This window comes from Gekko japonicus, unplaced genomic scaffold (assembly GCF_001447785.1).
Source record: "Gekko japonicus isolate JY-2015 unplaced genomic scaffold, Gekko_japonicus_V1.1 scaffold443, whole genome shotgun sequence".
NCBI lineage: Eukaryota > Metazoa > Chordata > Lepidosauria > Squamata > Gekkonidae > Gekko > Gekko japonicus.
In genome coordinates this window covers 396,988-409,966 of record NW_015172565.1, presented here as the reverse complement: position 1 = coordinate 409,966, position 12,979 = coordinate 396,988, and the positions used below count along the sequence as shown (strand labels likewise).

At 44.4% G+C, this 12,979-nt stretch overlaps 1 protein-coding gene across 7 annotated transcripts in view; it reads right to left on the bottom strand.

Moving 5' to 3' along the window:
* Positions 1-12,979, bottom strand: part of CNOT4 (CCR4-NOT transcription complex subunit 4) — a 100,991-nt gene that overhangs the window by 65,051 nt on the left and 22,961 nt on the right. For all 7 annotated transcript variants that reach the window (XM_015421296.1, XM_015421301.1, XM_015421299.1 and 4 more), the window contains exon 2: positions 8,686-8,950. In XM_015421296.1, the coding sequence (XP_015276782.1) occupies positions 8,686-8,859 (174 nt within the window). In that variant the 5' untranslated portion in view covers positions 8,860-8,950. The remainder of the gene's footprint in view (positions 1-8,685; positions 8,951-12,979) is intronic.

Here is a 12,979-nt window from a genome sequence, read left to right as displayed (position 1 = left end):
CAATGCTGAATGAACACATTCTTTACCTGCTCTTGTACTGTCTACCAAAGCGAAATTTAGGGGGTTTGTTTTTAAATTCAGCACTTGTCTGGATGCCTGTGACAGGTTATAATTGCTGACATAAGAGCTATAGTCAGCAGAGATATGACAATGCACACCCCGGCCAGGGCATCCTTCCATATGCATGCTGTTTTCTTTAATGCCCTTGAAGACCCATGGCACTTTAATGTCTGAAGACAGAACAAGTGCCATAAAAGCAGCCTGTCTGCCCACGTTAATTGGTAGTTCAAAGGCTACAATGGCAAACAAGTCACATACATAGACTGGAATACAAAGGAACAGTGTGGACAATGCTACAGCAGCAGTGGCACACAGCTCTACCCTCATACCCAAACAGGCACTTGATATGGTTTCAAAGAGAGAGGATAACTGCTGTTTGCAAAAGCACACAGACACACATGTGCACAGAGCACAGACAACTAAAACAGAGATAGCCAAGCCAAAAATATTCACTACATTTCTATAAATTTCTATACATTTTCCATGCGGCTCAAATAGTTAATGCCCAAACTATATTAATCAGAAATTACATTCAGCAGTTTCCAATGTGGTTTGGCATAATGTACTGCCTTAATCTCATGCAGCATTTCTTTTATGAACACTTCCTTTTGGCTGCTTCTAGTGCATGATAACTATCCCACTTTAGAAAGGTCAATGAGTTCCAACAGCTAGGGCATCAGAAGAGCTCAAAACAAATGCCCCAGGTAAACTACTTTATAATTATCCATATCACAGCCTGAACAGATTACAGAAAAATTAAAAGGAATTTTTCTTTGAGATTACAGGATTTACAGAAGAGGCTAAGCCTCAACAAGAGAACATATGCAGAGAGCTCTGCTTGCAACTCCTGGAAACGCCAGTTACAAGATCTCAGGTAGGAGGTTCTGGGAAAGATCTCTTGACCCTTAAGACCCTGGAGAGCCAAGTCAGAGCAGGCAACACTGGGCTAGATGGACTAATGGTCTGACTGTATAATAGCTTTATTATATCCATAAAATATATGTTATACACCCCCCATACACACACCAAGCTATTTTAGCAGCAGTTTTTAAAACCTGAAACAGTGGAACAAATCCAGCAGGACTGGCACTGCCACCACTGCACCAACTGGCTTTGTGTTTTTTTCAAATGGTGACCATGATGGGGGTGGGTGAGAGCAGGTGCACAGAGCAGCAGTTAGCTGATGAGGGACCAGGACCAGCGAGGAAGAGGGCTGGTACATGGATTGAGAGGTAATTGGGCTGACTTGTGTGTTCTACTCTGAGGGATAAACACCTCTCAGCCTCAGAAGGAAACTGAGGAGCAAAGGGGAAAAGGGGCACTGATGTTGCCACCGCACATCTGAAGAGTTGCAGAGCCGGGAGGCGGAATGAGTGTTGGGGCAAGTGGGGGATGGTGACCTCCCTCCCCCCACCTGTTCTCATCCCATGAAAGAAAAGGAGTCACAGAAGGACAAGAAGCGTCCCCTGGAGGTTTCAGAAACAGCATCTCCGTCAGACCTTCCCTCAGCTTCACCGCTTCTGCGAAGCGCAAGTATTGGCAGTGGGAGGGGTGGACAGTGAGGTGGAAGTACGCGTCTTGCAGGTTGAGGGTGGCCATCCAGACGTTTTTCCGGAGAAGTGGCATAATCTGCTGCAAGGACACCATGCGGAAACGGTGGTAGGTGACATAACAGTTCAGCTCCCTCAGATCTAATATGGGTCGAATGCCTCCATCCCGCTTTGGAACTGTGAAGTATCGGGAATAAAATCCCGTCCCATAGAGGTATGGTGGTACCTTCTTGATGGCTCCCTTGTGCAGGAGGATGAACACCTCGTCTAGGAGAGGTGGGGAAGGGGGTGTGGTGACGATGACTGGAGTGTTGGGGTTCTGGTCGAATTGAATATGGTAGCCTTGGGTTATGATGGACAGCACCCATTGGTCCGAGGTGATGTGACGCCAGGCATAAAGGAAGGGTGACAGATGGGTTTGAACTGACTCGGTAGGAGGGAAGTCAAAAGCCCTGCTTGGAGGACCTTGGTTGTTTGGTGCATGAGGGCTGTTGTCCCGTTACGAACTTAGGCTTTTGAAAGACGGGTCTTTGACCACCGGAAGCCATACGTGGTCTCCATTGCCTGTCTGGAGACTGACGATTCGGGGTGCGTTTTTGCCAGGGCCTTGTCGAGGTGCAAGGGCGAAACTGTTGCCTCATGGAGGATGATACTCCTAGAGCGCGAGAGGCCTTTATGCTCTTATCTATATCCTGGAGCATAATATCGGTTGTGCTGTTAAAGAGACAGAGGCCATCAAAAGAAAGGTCTTTGACATAGGACCTGGTATCTTGTGGAAGATTGGTATTGTGGAGCCAGGAGTGTCTCCTCAGAGCGATCGCTGAGGCCATTGTTCTGGAGGAAGCCTCTAAGGCATGTTTGGAAGTGTTGATCTGCTGCTTTGCAAGGACCATGCCTTCCTTTTGAATAATCCTGGCCGTCTGAAGCTTGTCTTCAGGGAGGTGGGTCAGGAGGTCGGAGTACCTTTCCCACAGAGTATATTGATATCGGCTCATGCAGGCTAGGTAGTTAGTGGTTTTGACCCCTAACACACCCATGGAGTAGAAGCGTCTCCCGAATGCGTCTAATTTCCAATTTCCTACTTTCCCTGTCAGAGGGTGCCGAGTGCATTCGCTTCGACTTGGACGAGGATGTTATGACTACCAAATTTGGTTGAGGGTGGGAAAATAAAAATTCGGCACCTGTCCCCTGGACTCTGTACATGTGGTCCAGACATCTCGTCAACACCGGGGCTGAAGACAGCTTTTCCCATGGGGCCTTGATAGCTTGCAAGAGGACTGCGGACATGGGGAGTGCAATAGTAGTGGAGGTATCCAGTTGCACAATATCAAAAACAGGATCAGTAACCTGTGGCTGTTGTTGTACGACAGAGAGGCCTAGAGAATGGGCCATTCGTTTGACAAGGTCTGCATAAGAAGTGAGATTGTCGGATGGCGATATAGGGAGGTCCTCCGCGACAGTTTGGTTAGGGGACTTGTTGTCAGGGGAGGTTTGGATCTCCGAAGCTTCTGAGTCAGATTCGTCATCTCCAGAGTCAGAGCAGCCCTGTTCTGGTATTTGTACTGGAGTAACTTCCGGTTGACTAGTTAAAACCTTTGGTGGAACGACTTGGGGGGTGGGAGAACCCAGAGGTTCCATTTGATGGTGGGAAGGATCTTCAGCCAGAGGTCGAGACAGCGATGCTGAAGGTCTCAATTTATAGGGTGACCTTGATCTGTGAGCAGAGTAGGTCGAATAGCGATCCCAGTCGGAATAGCCCGCAGGAGTCAGCCAGGGCATGGATGGTGGATAATTGCCGTAGAGGTATCTCAGTTGACGTTGATCCCACGACATCGGTGGTGGTGGGGGGATAAAGACTCTGGGGGATTGACTTCTGGACCGATCATGTCTCGGAGACAAAGGAATGTGCCGTCTTTGTGAACGGTCTCTAAAAACTCGCTCATCTATATCGACAGTATCGGCATGCAGACGTGGAGGTTGATGCTGCACGCTAGAAGGAATGTGTCTATTCTGACCTGTATCGACGTTGGGAGCTTCCGAAACTGTCGATGTTGACGATGGAGAAGGAAAGAGGGAAAGCTGTGGACCCGTGGGGTGAATTAGGAGCTCCACATTCTCAATGTCGGAGTAGGGACGATCCAGTTGTTGAATAGGAGAGTCCAAAATTTGAATTGTAGATATCAGTGGTGGGGCGTGCGTTTCTGATATCGATGGCGCGGGGGTCACTATAGGGGCATCACCCAGTGCGGACGCCGCTACTTTCACCTTCTGCACCGCTTTGAGGGGCTTAGAGGAACCATTTTTTGTGGACTTCTCCTTACTTGCCTTGGGTCTCTTCTTCACTGGTGTTGAGGCGAAGGATTGCGCTTTCAATGCCGGAGGCTTCAGCATCGGTTGAACGATGTCAGAGGCAGGCCTCGATACCGGAGCCGTCGAGGTAGAAGGTCTCTCGGAGTCCATCGTTGTGGAAGGATTTAGAGCCGATTCAAGAAGCACCACTTTGAGGCGCACAGCTCGGTTTTTTCGGGTTCGGTTTGAAAATCTTGCACAGTGCTGGCAAGAGTCAGGTCTGTGAGACTCTCCCAAACACAAAATACAGAGGGTGTGGCAGTCAGATGGTGCGAGTTTACTACCGCAACGTTGACACCGGTTAAAAAAGCCCCACTTTTCCTCCATAGAATAAGTAGTGGAGAAAGAAGGGGGAGAGAGGGGGGGTAGAGCCCGAAGGCCAAGCTGAGGTAAATGGAACTTTCCCCCCTCAGGAAAAATAAAGTCTTTTTTAAAATTATTTTTGTAGGTAACAAAGAAGTAACACGAAAAAGGTAGAAAAGCGAGGAAAAATCCAAATAGCCAAAAATAGCGAACCGACCAGACCGACGGAGAAAAGGTCTTTCCAACGCGGCGGCAAGAAAGGAACTGGCGGGATGTCCGCGCCCTCCCCTCTGGGCATGCGCGGTGGGGTTCCTGCGCATGACCGAGGTCTGGGCGCAAAAATCTGTTAAAGAGCTTGCTACTATCCCGATCGATCCAGTGCGTAAGCACTAGTTCCCATGGGTGTGAAGCACAGAGACCACGTCGAAGATCATATTGTTCTGAAGTTTCACACAATGAATAGTTAACTGCTAGGTTAATAGAAAGTTCAAGTTAATTGGTAAGTTGGTTACCATTATTTTCTACTTGTGGTGTAACTGACTCCAGAACAAATGCTAGTGAAAGTTTTGTGCATGTATAGAAAACAGCAAATTCTATAAATGTGTTTGGGGTCAATTTTCCCATTCATTTCAATGTGAGTCAATTATAACCCCACAGTATTTGGATGCTTTTCTTACTGTTTAAACAATAAAACTGGAGGTGGGGGCTAAAAGGATAGAGCACACTGGACCCCATCATGCTTGATGAATACATGAAATATAAAGCAGTACAGGATTGCTAAAAAAGTTGGGGGTGTGCACATTTTCTGAGGACTGAAACTCATAATGTGTTCTATATGTAGGGCTGTTCTTAAAGTTAGCTATGAAACCTGAACTGGTACCAAATAGTGCAGTGGTGTATATTGTTTTACTCAGTTCACCTATTCTGAAAGGTCTACATTCCTGTTTGTTTTCGGACTCAATTTAAGCTCCTGGTTTTGACTTATAAAGCCCTTCACACCCTGGGACACATTTTTGAAAAAGCACCTCTCCCAGTATTTGCCCATGTATCATGTTCCTCCCACCACACACACCCAGCAGTCCCTTCACCACGCTGGCGAGGAGGAAGAGGAGGAGGAGGAGATTGGATTTATACCCCACCCTTCACTACCCAAAGGTGTCTCAGAGCTGCTTACAAACTCCTTTCCCTTCCCCTCCCCACTGATATCCTGTGAGGTAGGTGGGGCTGAGAGAGCTCTGACAGAAACTGCTCTTTTTTTCAAGAACAGCTCTTATCCGAACTACGGCTTGCCCAAGGTCATCCAGCCAGGTGCAAGTGGAGGAGTGGGGAATCAAACCCAGTTCTCCCAGATTAGAGTCCACACACTTAACCACTACACCATTCCAGCATTCTAAAACAAGTGTCAACTGGAGGTGCAGAGTGCCCACCTCACTGCCTGTTCTTAATCAGCCAGGCAAAATGATTCAGGGCCCCAAATGTTTTGGTATTGGCCAGACTGTTACAATTTGAGTTTATGGTTTCTATGTACATTCCAGATTTTTGTGCTATACTGTCTTCTGTACAGCAGTGGTGTAGCTGTGGGACAAGAGGCTCTTTTACTACGTGACGTTACAAACACATGCAGGAGCCACTACTTCAATTTCAAGCCAGTGTGAAATGCTACTAATAGTTCTTATTTTACCAATTCCATTAATACTGCTACAAGGCCACAAATCAAATCTTCTCTTTACAGTGCATTATCTTAGTGAGACTGTTTAGCTCATGTTTTATCCTAAATCAGCACAGATTTTCCAAGTTAATACCTACCTCAGAAAAAAATTCAGGTCAACCGTATATTTATGAGCTACAGACTAGACATGAATCAGAGTCCTTTACCATATCAAAAACAGTTAGGGTTTGGACATCTACCAAGGATTGCTACTATCAAGCCTACTGCACTTCCTTAATACACCAAATACAGCAGAGGTGTTGAACTCATTTGTTACGAGGGCCAGATCTGACATAAATGTCACTTTGTCAGGCCGAGCCATGTGTGCCATAAAATGTAACACAAGGTACCGAAGATATAAACTTTATAGAGAAGATTTCAGATGCTGTCCCAGCTCTAGCTGGGAGCTTTGGGAGGGGCCGACAAGCACCACGCAGAGCCCCAGAGGGAAGCCCGCAACCACCTCCCAACTTACTGTGGAGTCGGAGTGGCAGGAAGGCAGTGAGACCTTGGGGGACTGTCGCAGAGCAGAGGCAGCGATACTGGGGCCAGATGCAGAGGCCCGTCGCCCCTAGGAGTCTGCAGCGAAGCCACGGCGGTGACTAGGGGATGCGCCAGGGCAGGCTCAGGACCGGGATCAGGAGGGGGCCTGGCAGCTCGGAGACCCATCTGGGAGTGGGTGGATCCCGCTGAGTCAGCCAGCGGCACAGGGAGAAGCGGGGGAGACAGAGCAGAGACCAGCGGACAGCATGAAGCTGGTGGGGCTGGGCGAGGCCGCCTCAGTTCGGCGTCAAAAGATTTAAATGGGGGCAGAGCTATAACGGGAAGGAGGAAGAGCCAGGAGGGGAATAAAAAGAGAAGGTTGGAGACGGCCGGGGAGGAGTAGCTGAACTAGCTGTAGGCAAGACAAGAGAGAGAGTACACGTGCCACAGGCCGAGGGCCATATCTCAGCCAGACCCCAGGTGGGTGAAGAGGTGACGCAACCTTCTTCAGAAGGACCCACATTCTGAGGCCCTCCCTCCACCTTCCCTTATTCCCTAGCCTGGGCCTGAGTCCCCTCCCAAGCAAGGTCGGCAGCTTTCCAAATGGAGTCCGGAGTGAGCGAGATAGCACTGGATCTGATCATCCAGGACGGTGACTAGGGGTCAATTGGCATCAGACAAGGGGAGACGTGACAGATGTCAAATGGCAATAGCAGGCATGATTGGATTAGGTGTGATATGCAGACAGGTGGAGATATCAGCATTAGTGTGATATACAGAGGCATGGAGATATCAGCATTGGTAATGAGACAGGAAACCTAGGTCTCAATTTGGTACAGGAGGATTCAGTCCAGGAGGATACAAAGAATGGAAATAAGTCTGAAGACGTGAGCAATGACTCACAAAAGCACATACCCTACCACAATTTTGTTAGTCTTTAAAGGTGCTACTGGACTCTTACTCTTTCTACTACTATTAGAAACCACAACATTCAAAAACCAGTGGAGGAATATTTTAACATTCCAGGAATCCAGGGCATTCAGTTGCTGACCTAAGAGTAGCAGTTCTCTTACAAAGGAATTTCAAAGGGAGACTAGAAAGAGAGACTGTTTTTGTATCAGTTTTGAAGCATGGACGGCTTCAAAAGGGAATTAGATAAGCATATGGAGCAGAGGTCCATCAGTGGCTATTAGCCACAAGGTATAGATAGGGACTCTGGGGCAAGTGATGCTCTGTCTTCTTGGTGCTTGGGGGGGTCACCAGTGGGAGGGCTTCTAATGTCCTGGCCCCACTGGTGGACCTCCTGATGGCACCTGGTATTTTTGGCCACTGTGTGATACAGAGTGTTGGACTGGATGGGCCTTTGGCCTGATCCAACATTGGCGTCTCTTATGTTCTTATGTTATGTTAAAAGCTTATACCTAGAATAAAACGTATTTGGTCTTAAACACAGGACTCTCTCTCTCTGGTGTGCTCCCTCTGTCTCTTTCACTCCCTCTGTCTCTGAAGAAGAAAAAGTGTGATGGAATAAACCGTTGCTGGTCTTCTTACAAGTCCCATGAGATGCCATTTCACCTTCCCTCTCTCTTTCCCTTCCCCTCCCTCCCCAGAGAAGAAGGGAGGAGTAGCCCTCAGCCAATCAAGGGAAGGCTTTCTTTCTCTCCTCTGAAGTAGGAAATATGAGAGACTGGGGGGAAAGGAGCTGCCATGTTATAAGCAGGAAGCAGCACAGAGTCAGTTGCTCTCGGGCCGGATTGCAGCCTTGAAGGGGCCAGATGTGGCTCATGGGCCGTATGTTTAACACCCCTAAAATACAGCATACTAAATACCACTGCCAAAGTAGCACACTCAAATGCACAAGGAACAAACAAAGCACTTCAAAAGGAAAGTGAGACAGGACATAATTAAACTCTGAACCCTTAAACTCTGCCACAGGAAAATGGAATCGTATAACTAGTTACATCCTAGAAGCTTTTATCAGTACCCATAGTGTACACTGGTACTGTATCTTGGCAATTAGGAACACTGGAAAATACTTTGCCCAGTTTGCTGTAGAAGTGTAGAACTCCCAAGCTGAACAGTGTACAGGTTCTACTGAACAAGACTCCACATTTCCTCCTGATAGCTTTCAGATTTACTAGGAGACTAAGACGCGAGGGGACAGAAGGGGCAAAGTACACCACAACTGGAAACAACCTTAACACAAATTCATTCCAAGTTTAAAAAGGATACCTTTCTGCAAGCAGGACAAAGCCCATTCTCATCAGTGCGAATCCGATGCCAACAGAAGCGACAGATCTGGTAACCACAGGTGCAAGGGAAGAAGTTTATGTCATCAATCTCCAGAGGCTCCATGCAAAGGGGGCATTCCACAGGGTCTTCCTTCGCATCTGGGCTGCGAGACATCTTTGTTTCCCCACAGCAGCAAAAAAGTATATAATAACTTAAGGGAGGAATAAGGTCAGCACAGAAAACTAAAATGACGAAACTTGAAGATCTGCAAAGAAAAAAAGATAAGAGAATTATTATTAAAGGGTGCTTTAGAATTTAACTGCTTTGATTTTTCTGAAGCAGTTCTTAAGGTACAAAAGTAATCATTTCAATTACAAAATCCACAGATCACTGCACACTTTCTATTAGAAGCCACTGAAGAAAACCATTGCTTGTCCTGCAGTCTTCGCGTAGTCCCCCATGCAAGTCTCCCACTCACAAGGGACTGTAAAATAAAGCTGCATAGAAATATGGTTTTTCCATTGTCATTTGCCACCAACTGAAGTTATTTCATATTCCAATACACAATTATTAGAGAAGTTTCTCTTCAAACTTGTACTGATCTGTGGAAAACACCATGAACGCAGCATACCTGGGACTGACTATAGTTGTATCTCTACCTGCTCTCTGCATTCATGGTGAACAAATATATTATTAGGTATAAACACACACATACAGGGAAATGGAATCTCACAGCTGAAGCTGAAAAACCTTCGCCCCCTTCGCAACCAACTTCAGTATATAGAGAGATGTGAACACTTTGAAAAGAAATGGGAAAAGTCACAAAACTATGTTTTCTTTTGTCCTAAGGTCGTTAAAAAAATTCTGACAGAAAAGTTGTGAAATTTCAGGGAGCACAAAAAACCTCATATGAAATACATTCTCCTTTGTAATGATTAAAATTCTTTTCAAGTATACATAGTATGAAAACTTTTATATAATACAGCATTAGATGATAATGTACCTAGAAAAGAGTAAGAGTCCAGTAGCACTTTAAAGACTAAGAAAATTATTGGTAGACTATGAGCTTTCGTGAATCACTACTCACTTCAGATACAGCTAGAATTTTCAGGCCCTCTGTCCTATATATTGGAAAGTGGAGTGATTTCAGATGCCAAATGACATTAGCAGGCAAATGGCAACAGAAGGTTTGACTGGATTAGGTGTGATATGTAGAGAGGTAGTAGACATGGAGAAATCAGCATTGGTAGTAAGACAGGAAACCTAGGTCTCAATTCAGTCCAGGTGGATACATTGTCTTGAGCTTCGTTATCAGTTAACAATCAATATGCTCTCACATGTGTGATAACCAAGTATTTTGCATTTTCAATGTTATAAAGTTTACTTGGATACTCAAATATGCTGGTAGACCTGCCTACTGTGGTTGTATCAGACTGTTTTTGTCCAAGTATATAATGAAGAGTACGTTATTACAAAATTTGTTCCCTAATCCTCTCAGATGGCAAAAAATTAAGATAACGTGCTGAAGTGGTATAGGATACAGTTGTTTGCAGCTTGCAATTTTGCCTATAGAAAACAAAACATGTATATTTTTATACTCCTTAAGGCTACCAAATGTGAAGGAACACAAGGTTCCTACAATACTACTATGAAAGTCCATTCATTGAATTACATTAAAATAAAGTTCTTATTCATTACAAATAGCTGAGTTTCTATCATATTAAGTAGACAAATTCATCACTATTTGATGGCCCAATATACCAAAAACCACTCAAGAGGCCCAATGGTAATTTTTTTTCTTTTCTATCCGAAGATGAAGCACATTCAAAGCATATCTAGCTTGATATATTTCTTCCCCATGGGAAATGCAACATATCTAGCAACAATGAACATTTATTTAGTGAAGGTCAAAAGGGAATGACGTTTTCCCAAGCTCATGCGATTACATGGATGTCCCTAAGCAACTAGTAAACATTCAATAAAGTAACTGAACAGCACACTTATCCAAGAACTTCCTGGCTATAGAGCTAACTTGAATTCTGCCTTAAAGTGGTATCTGAAAGGTTATTTTACCCACAGGGTATCTTTAAAACATTTCACAGCAATGAAACTCTACATAGCAAAGATACCCAGAACATTCAACAACCCATTCACCATCCACAACAGCTCTGCCAGACACACTGAAAAGGAAAAATGAAATCAATGCTCTATTAAACACAAAAACATAGCTGTTGTAGCATTTGGTCAGATTTGGCAGATATTTCCCACCACCAGTCAGCTACCCATCTCTCCAAATTGCTTCAATGACTTCAGCCATGTACCATAGGGGGTAAGGCTGGGGAGGCTGTAGCAGAGCAGCAGGTAAACCATATTATACAGAACAAAGCAATGGCATCTTTAGTCCAGCCATAACAATGCACTCTTGATTTTTTTTTGATTGATTCAACCTTTTTATTTCTGACAATGATGTTCTGATCTGGTTATAAGCAACCATTATTTCACAAATCAAAGGGGGAAACCAACACAAATAGAAGGAAAGAATGCTTATGGGCTAGTTTCATTGATTTCCCCAAGCAATTATCGATTTAGCAGTCACCAAAGCCATGAACAGCACAATTAACTGTCATGCACAGGTAGACAGAGGTGCCACCCAGTAAGATACATGCATGTCCAAGACAGACCATTCTAAATGGTCAACCATCTTTTCAGATGTTTTGAGCTGTAGTAACTTGACTCTGCATACAACAATCATCTTTACATAACTTCTGATAAAAGTTTTAAAAAGTGGTAAGTTAGAAACTGTTTTCTAAAACTGGAATGCACCCAATATATGATCAGGAGAAATTCTCATTCCATGTATTCTACCCAGAGATAGTCAAGTTACCAATACTCCATTCCAAGCATGTCTGCTGGGCACTTACCTCTATTGGAGGACTTTTATATCAGATTTAAATTGCCAACATGTTGGATATATAGCAGAAGTTTCATATGTTTAGAGGGAGCAGTGTCAAATTTAACCGACTACAATGCCAAAGATTACTCTGGTTCTGGCCTCAACACCTTAACCAATTATGGCTTAAGTTAAGGTGTCACTTAAAGTCCATCATTTGAAGTACTTCGCATTTGAAGTTACTGAACTGCTTCAGAACGACACTACTATAATCAGTATGATTACTGCTGCCTTTTCAACAGTTTTTGGTTACCTTCACTGAGTTGTGTGATGAACTAAACAGGTTGCAACCTGACAACTAATATTTTCCAAATAGAACACTCTGCAATGGTCACATCAAATAGTGACTTCCACAACAATAGGTGCCACAATAGGTGGCATACACACAGTTTCTACCAAGTGCCAAGACATCACCAGTAAAAATGGGATGGACTGTGAACATTATTTCCATCACACAGAAGTAGAGAAAGATTAGCATTAAATGTAAGATAATGACCTGACCGTGTCCCAGGATACTGCACAAGTCAATGCTGAAACTATAGCTTGGATGTCTCATACATGTAAGAGGTAGTAGTTTGTTCAGCTGATTAACATAAAACCCATTACAATATTGGAACAAATTGAAACAGACAACCCCCTGTTTATCCAAGTGCCATTTAAGACGAACAACACAAAAAGATAATTGCTTCCTGTTTCCTCCAGCTTGCTGAATATCTTGGAGGGCACAAGATAAATTATTATGTGATAGTAATATCTGCAAACACATTCTTACTGAACTTGTTCTGTAAGAATTACACTGCAACCATAAAACTATGACATTCATCTGTATAAAATGCATCTGAGCCTACTGAAAAGTGGTTTGAAACAGATAAACTTACCAAACAGTTTTTTTGTTAATATTAAAGCCAGAGAACTAGAACATACTCTGTTTCACATTACTTTTACACATTTGTATCCTTCCTTTCCTCTGAGGCACTCAAGGCAACTTGTGTGGGAGTTTATCACTTACAACTATTCACTGAAGGCTGAGCAAGCGTTACTGGATCAGGATCCCATAGTGAGTTTCACTGAGAAACAGGGATATGAACCCAGATCTCCTACTACAATAGCTTGTCTGCTAAATTCTACTGGTTCTCCAAGAACCCTAAACTGAAGACAAATTTGTACTGGTTCAACTTGCAGAAGGCAACAGAAATGTGAAATTCACTAAGTCCTATTACGCCTAGCCATAAATACAAAATGCACATTTTGGCTAACAACACTTCTGAACACAACCTTCAGGCCTATATAATATTCCTAATGTGCCCATGGTCTCTTCTGAATGAAACCGGAGACTTCAACAGG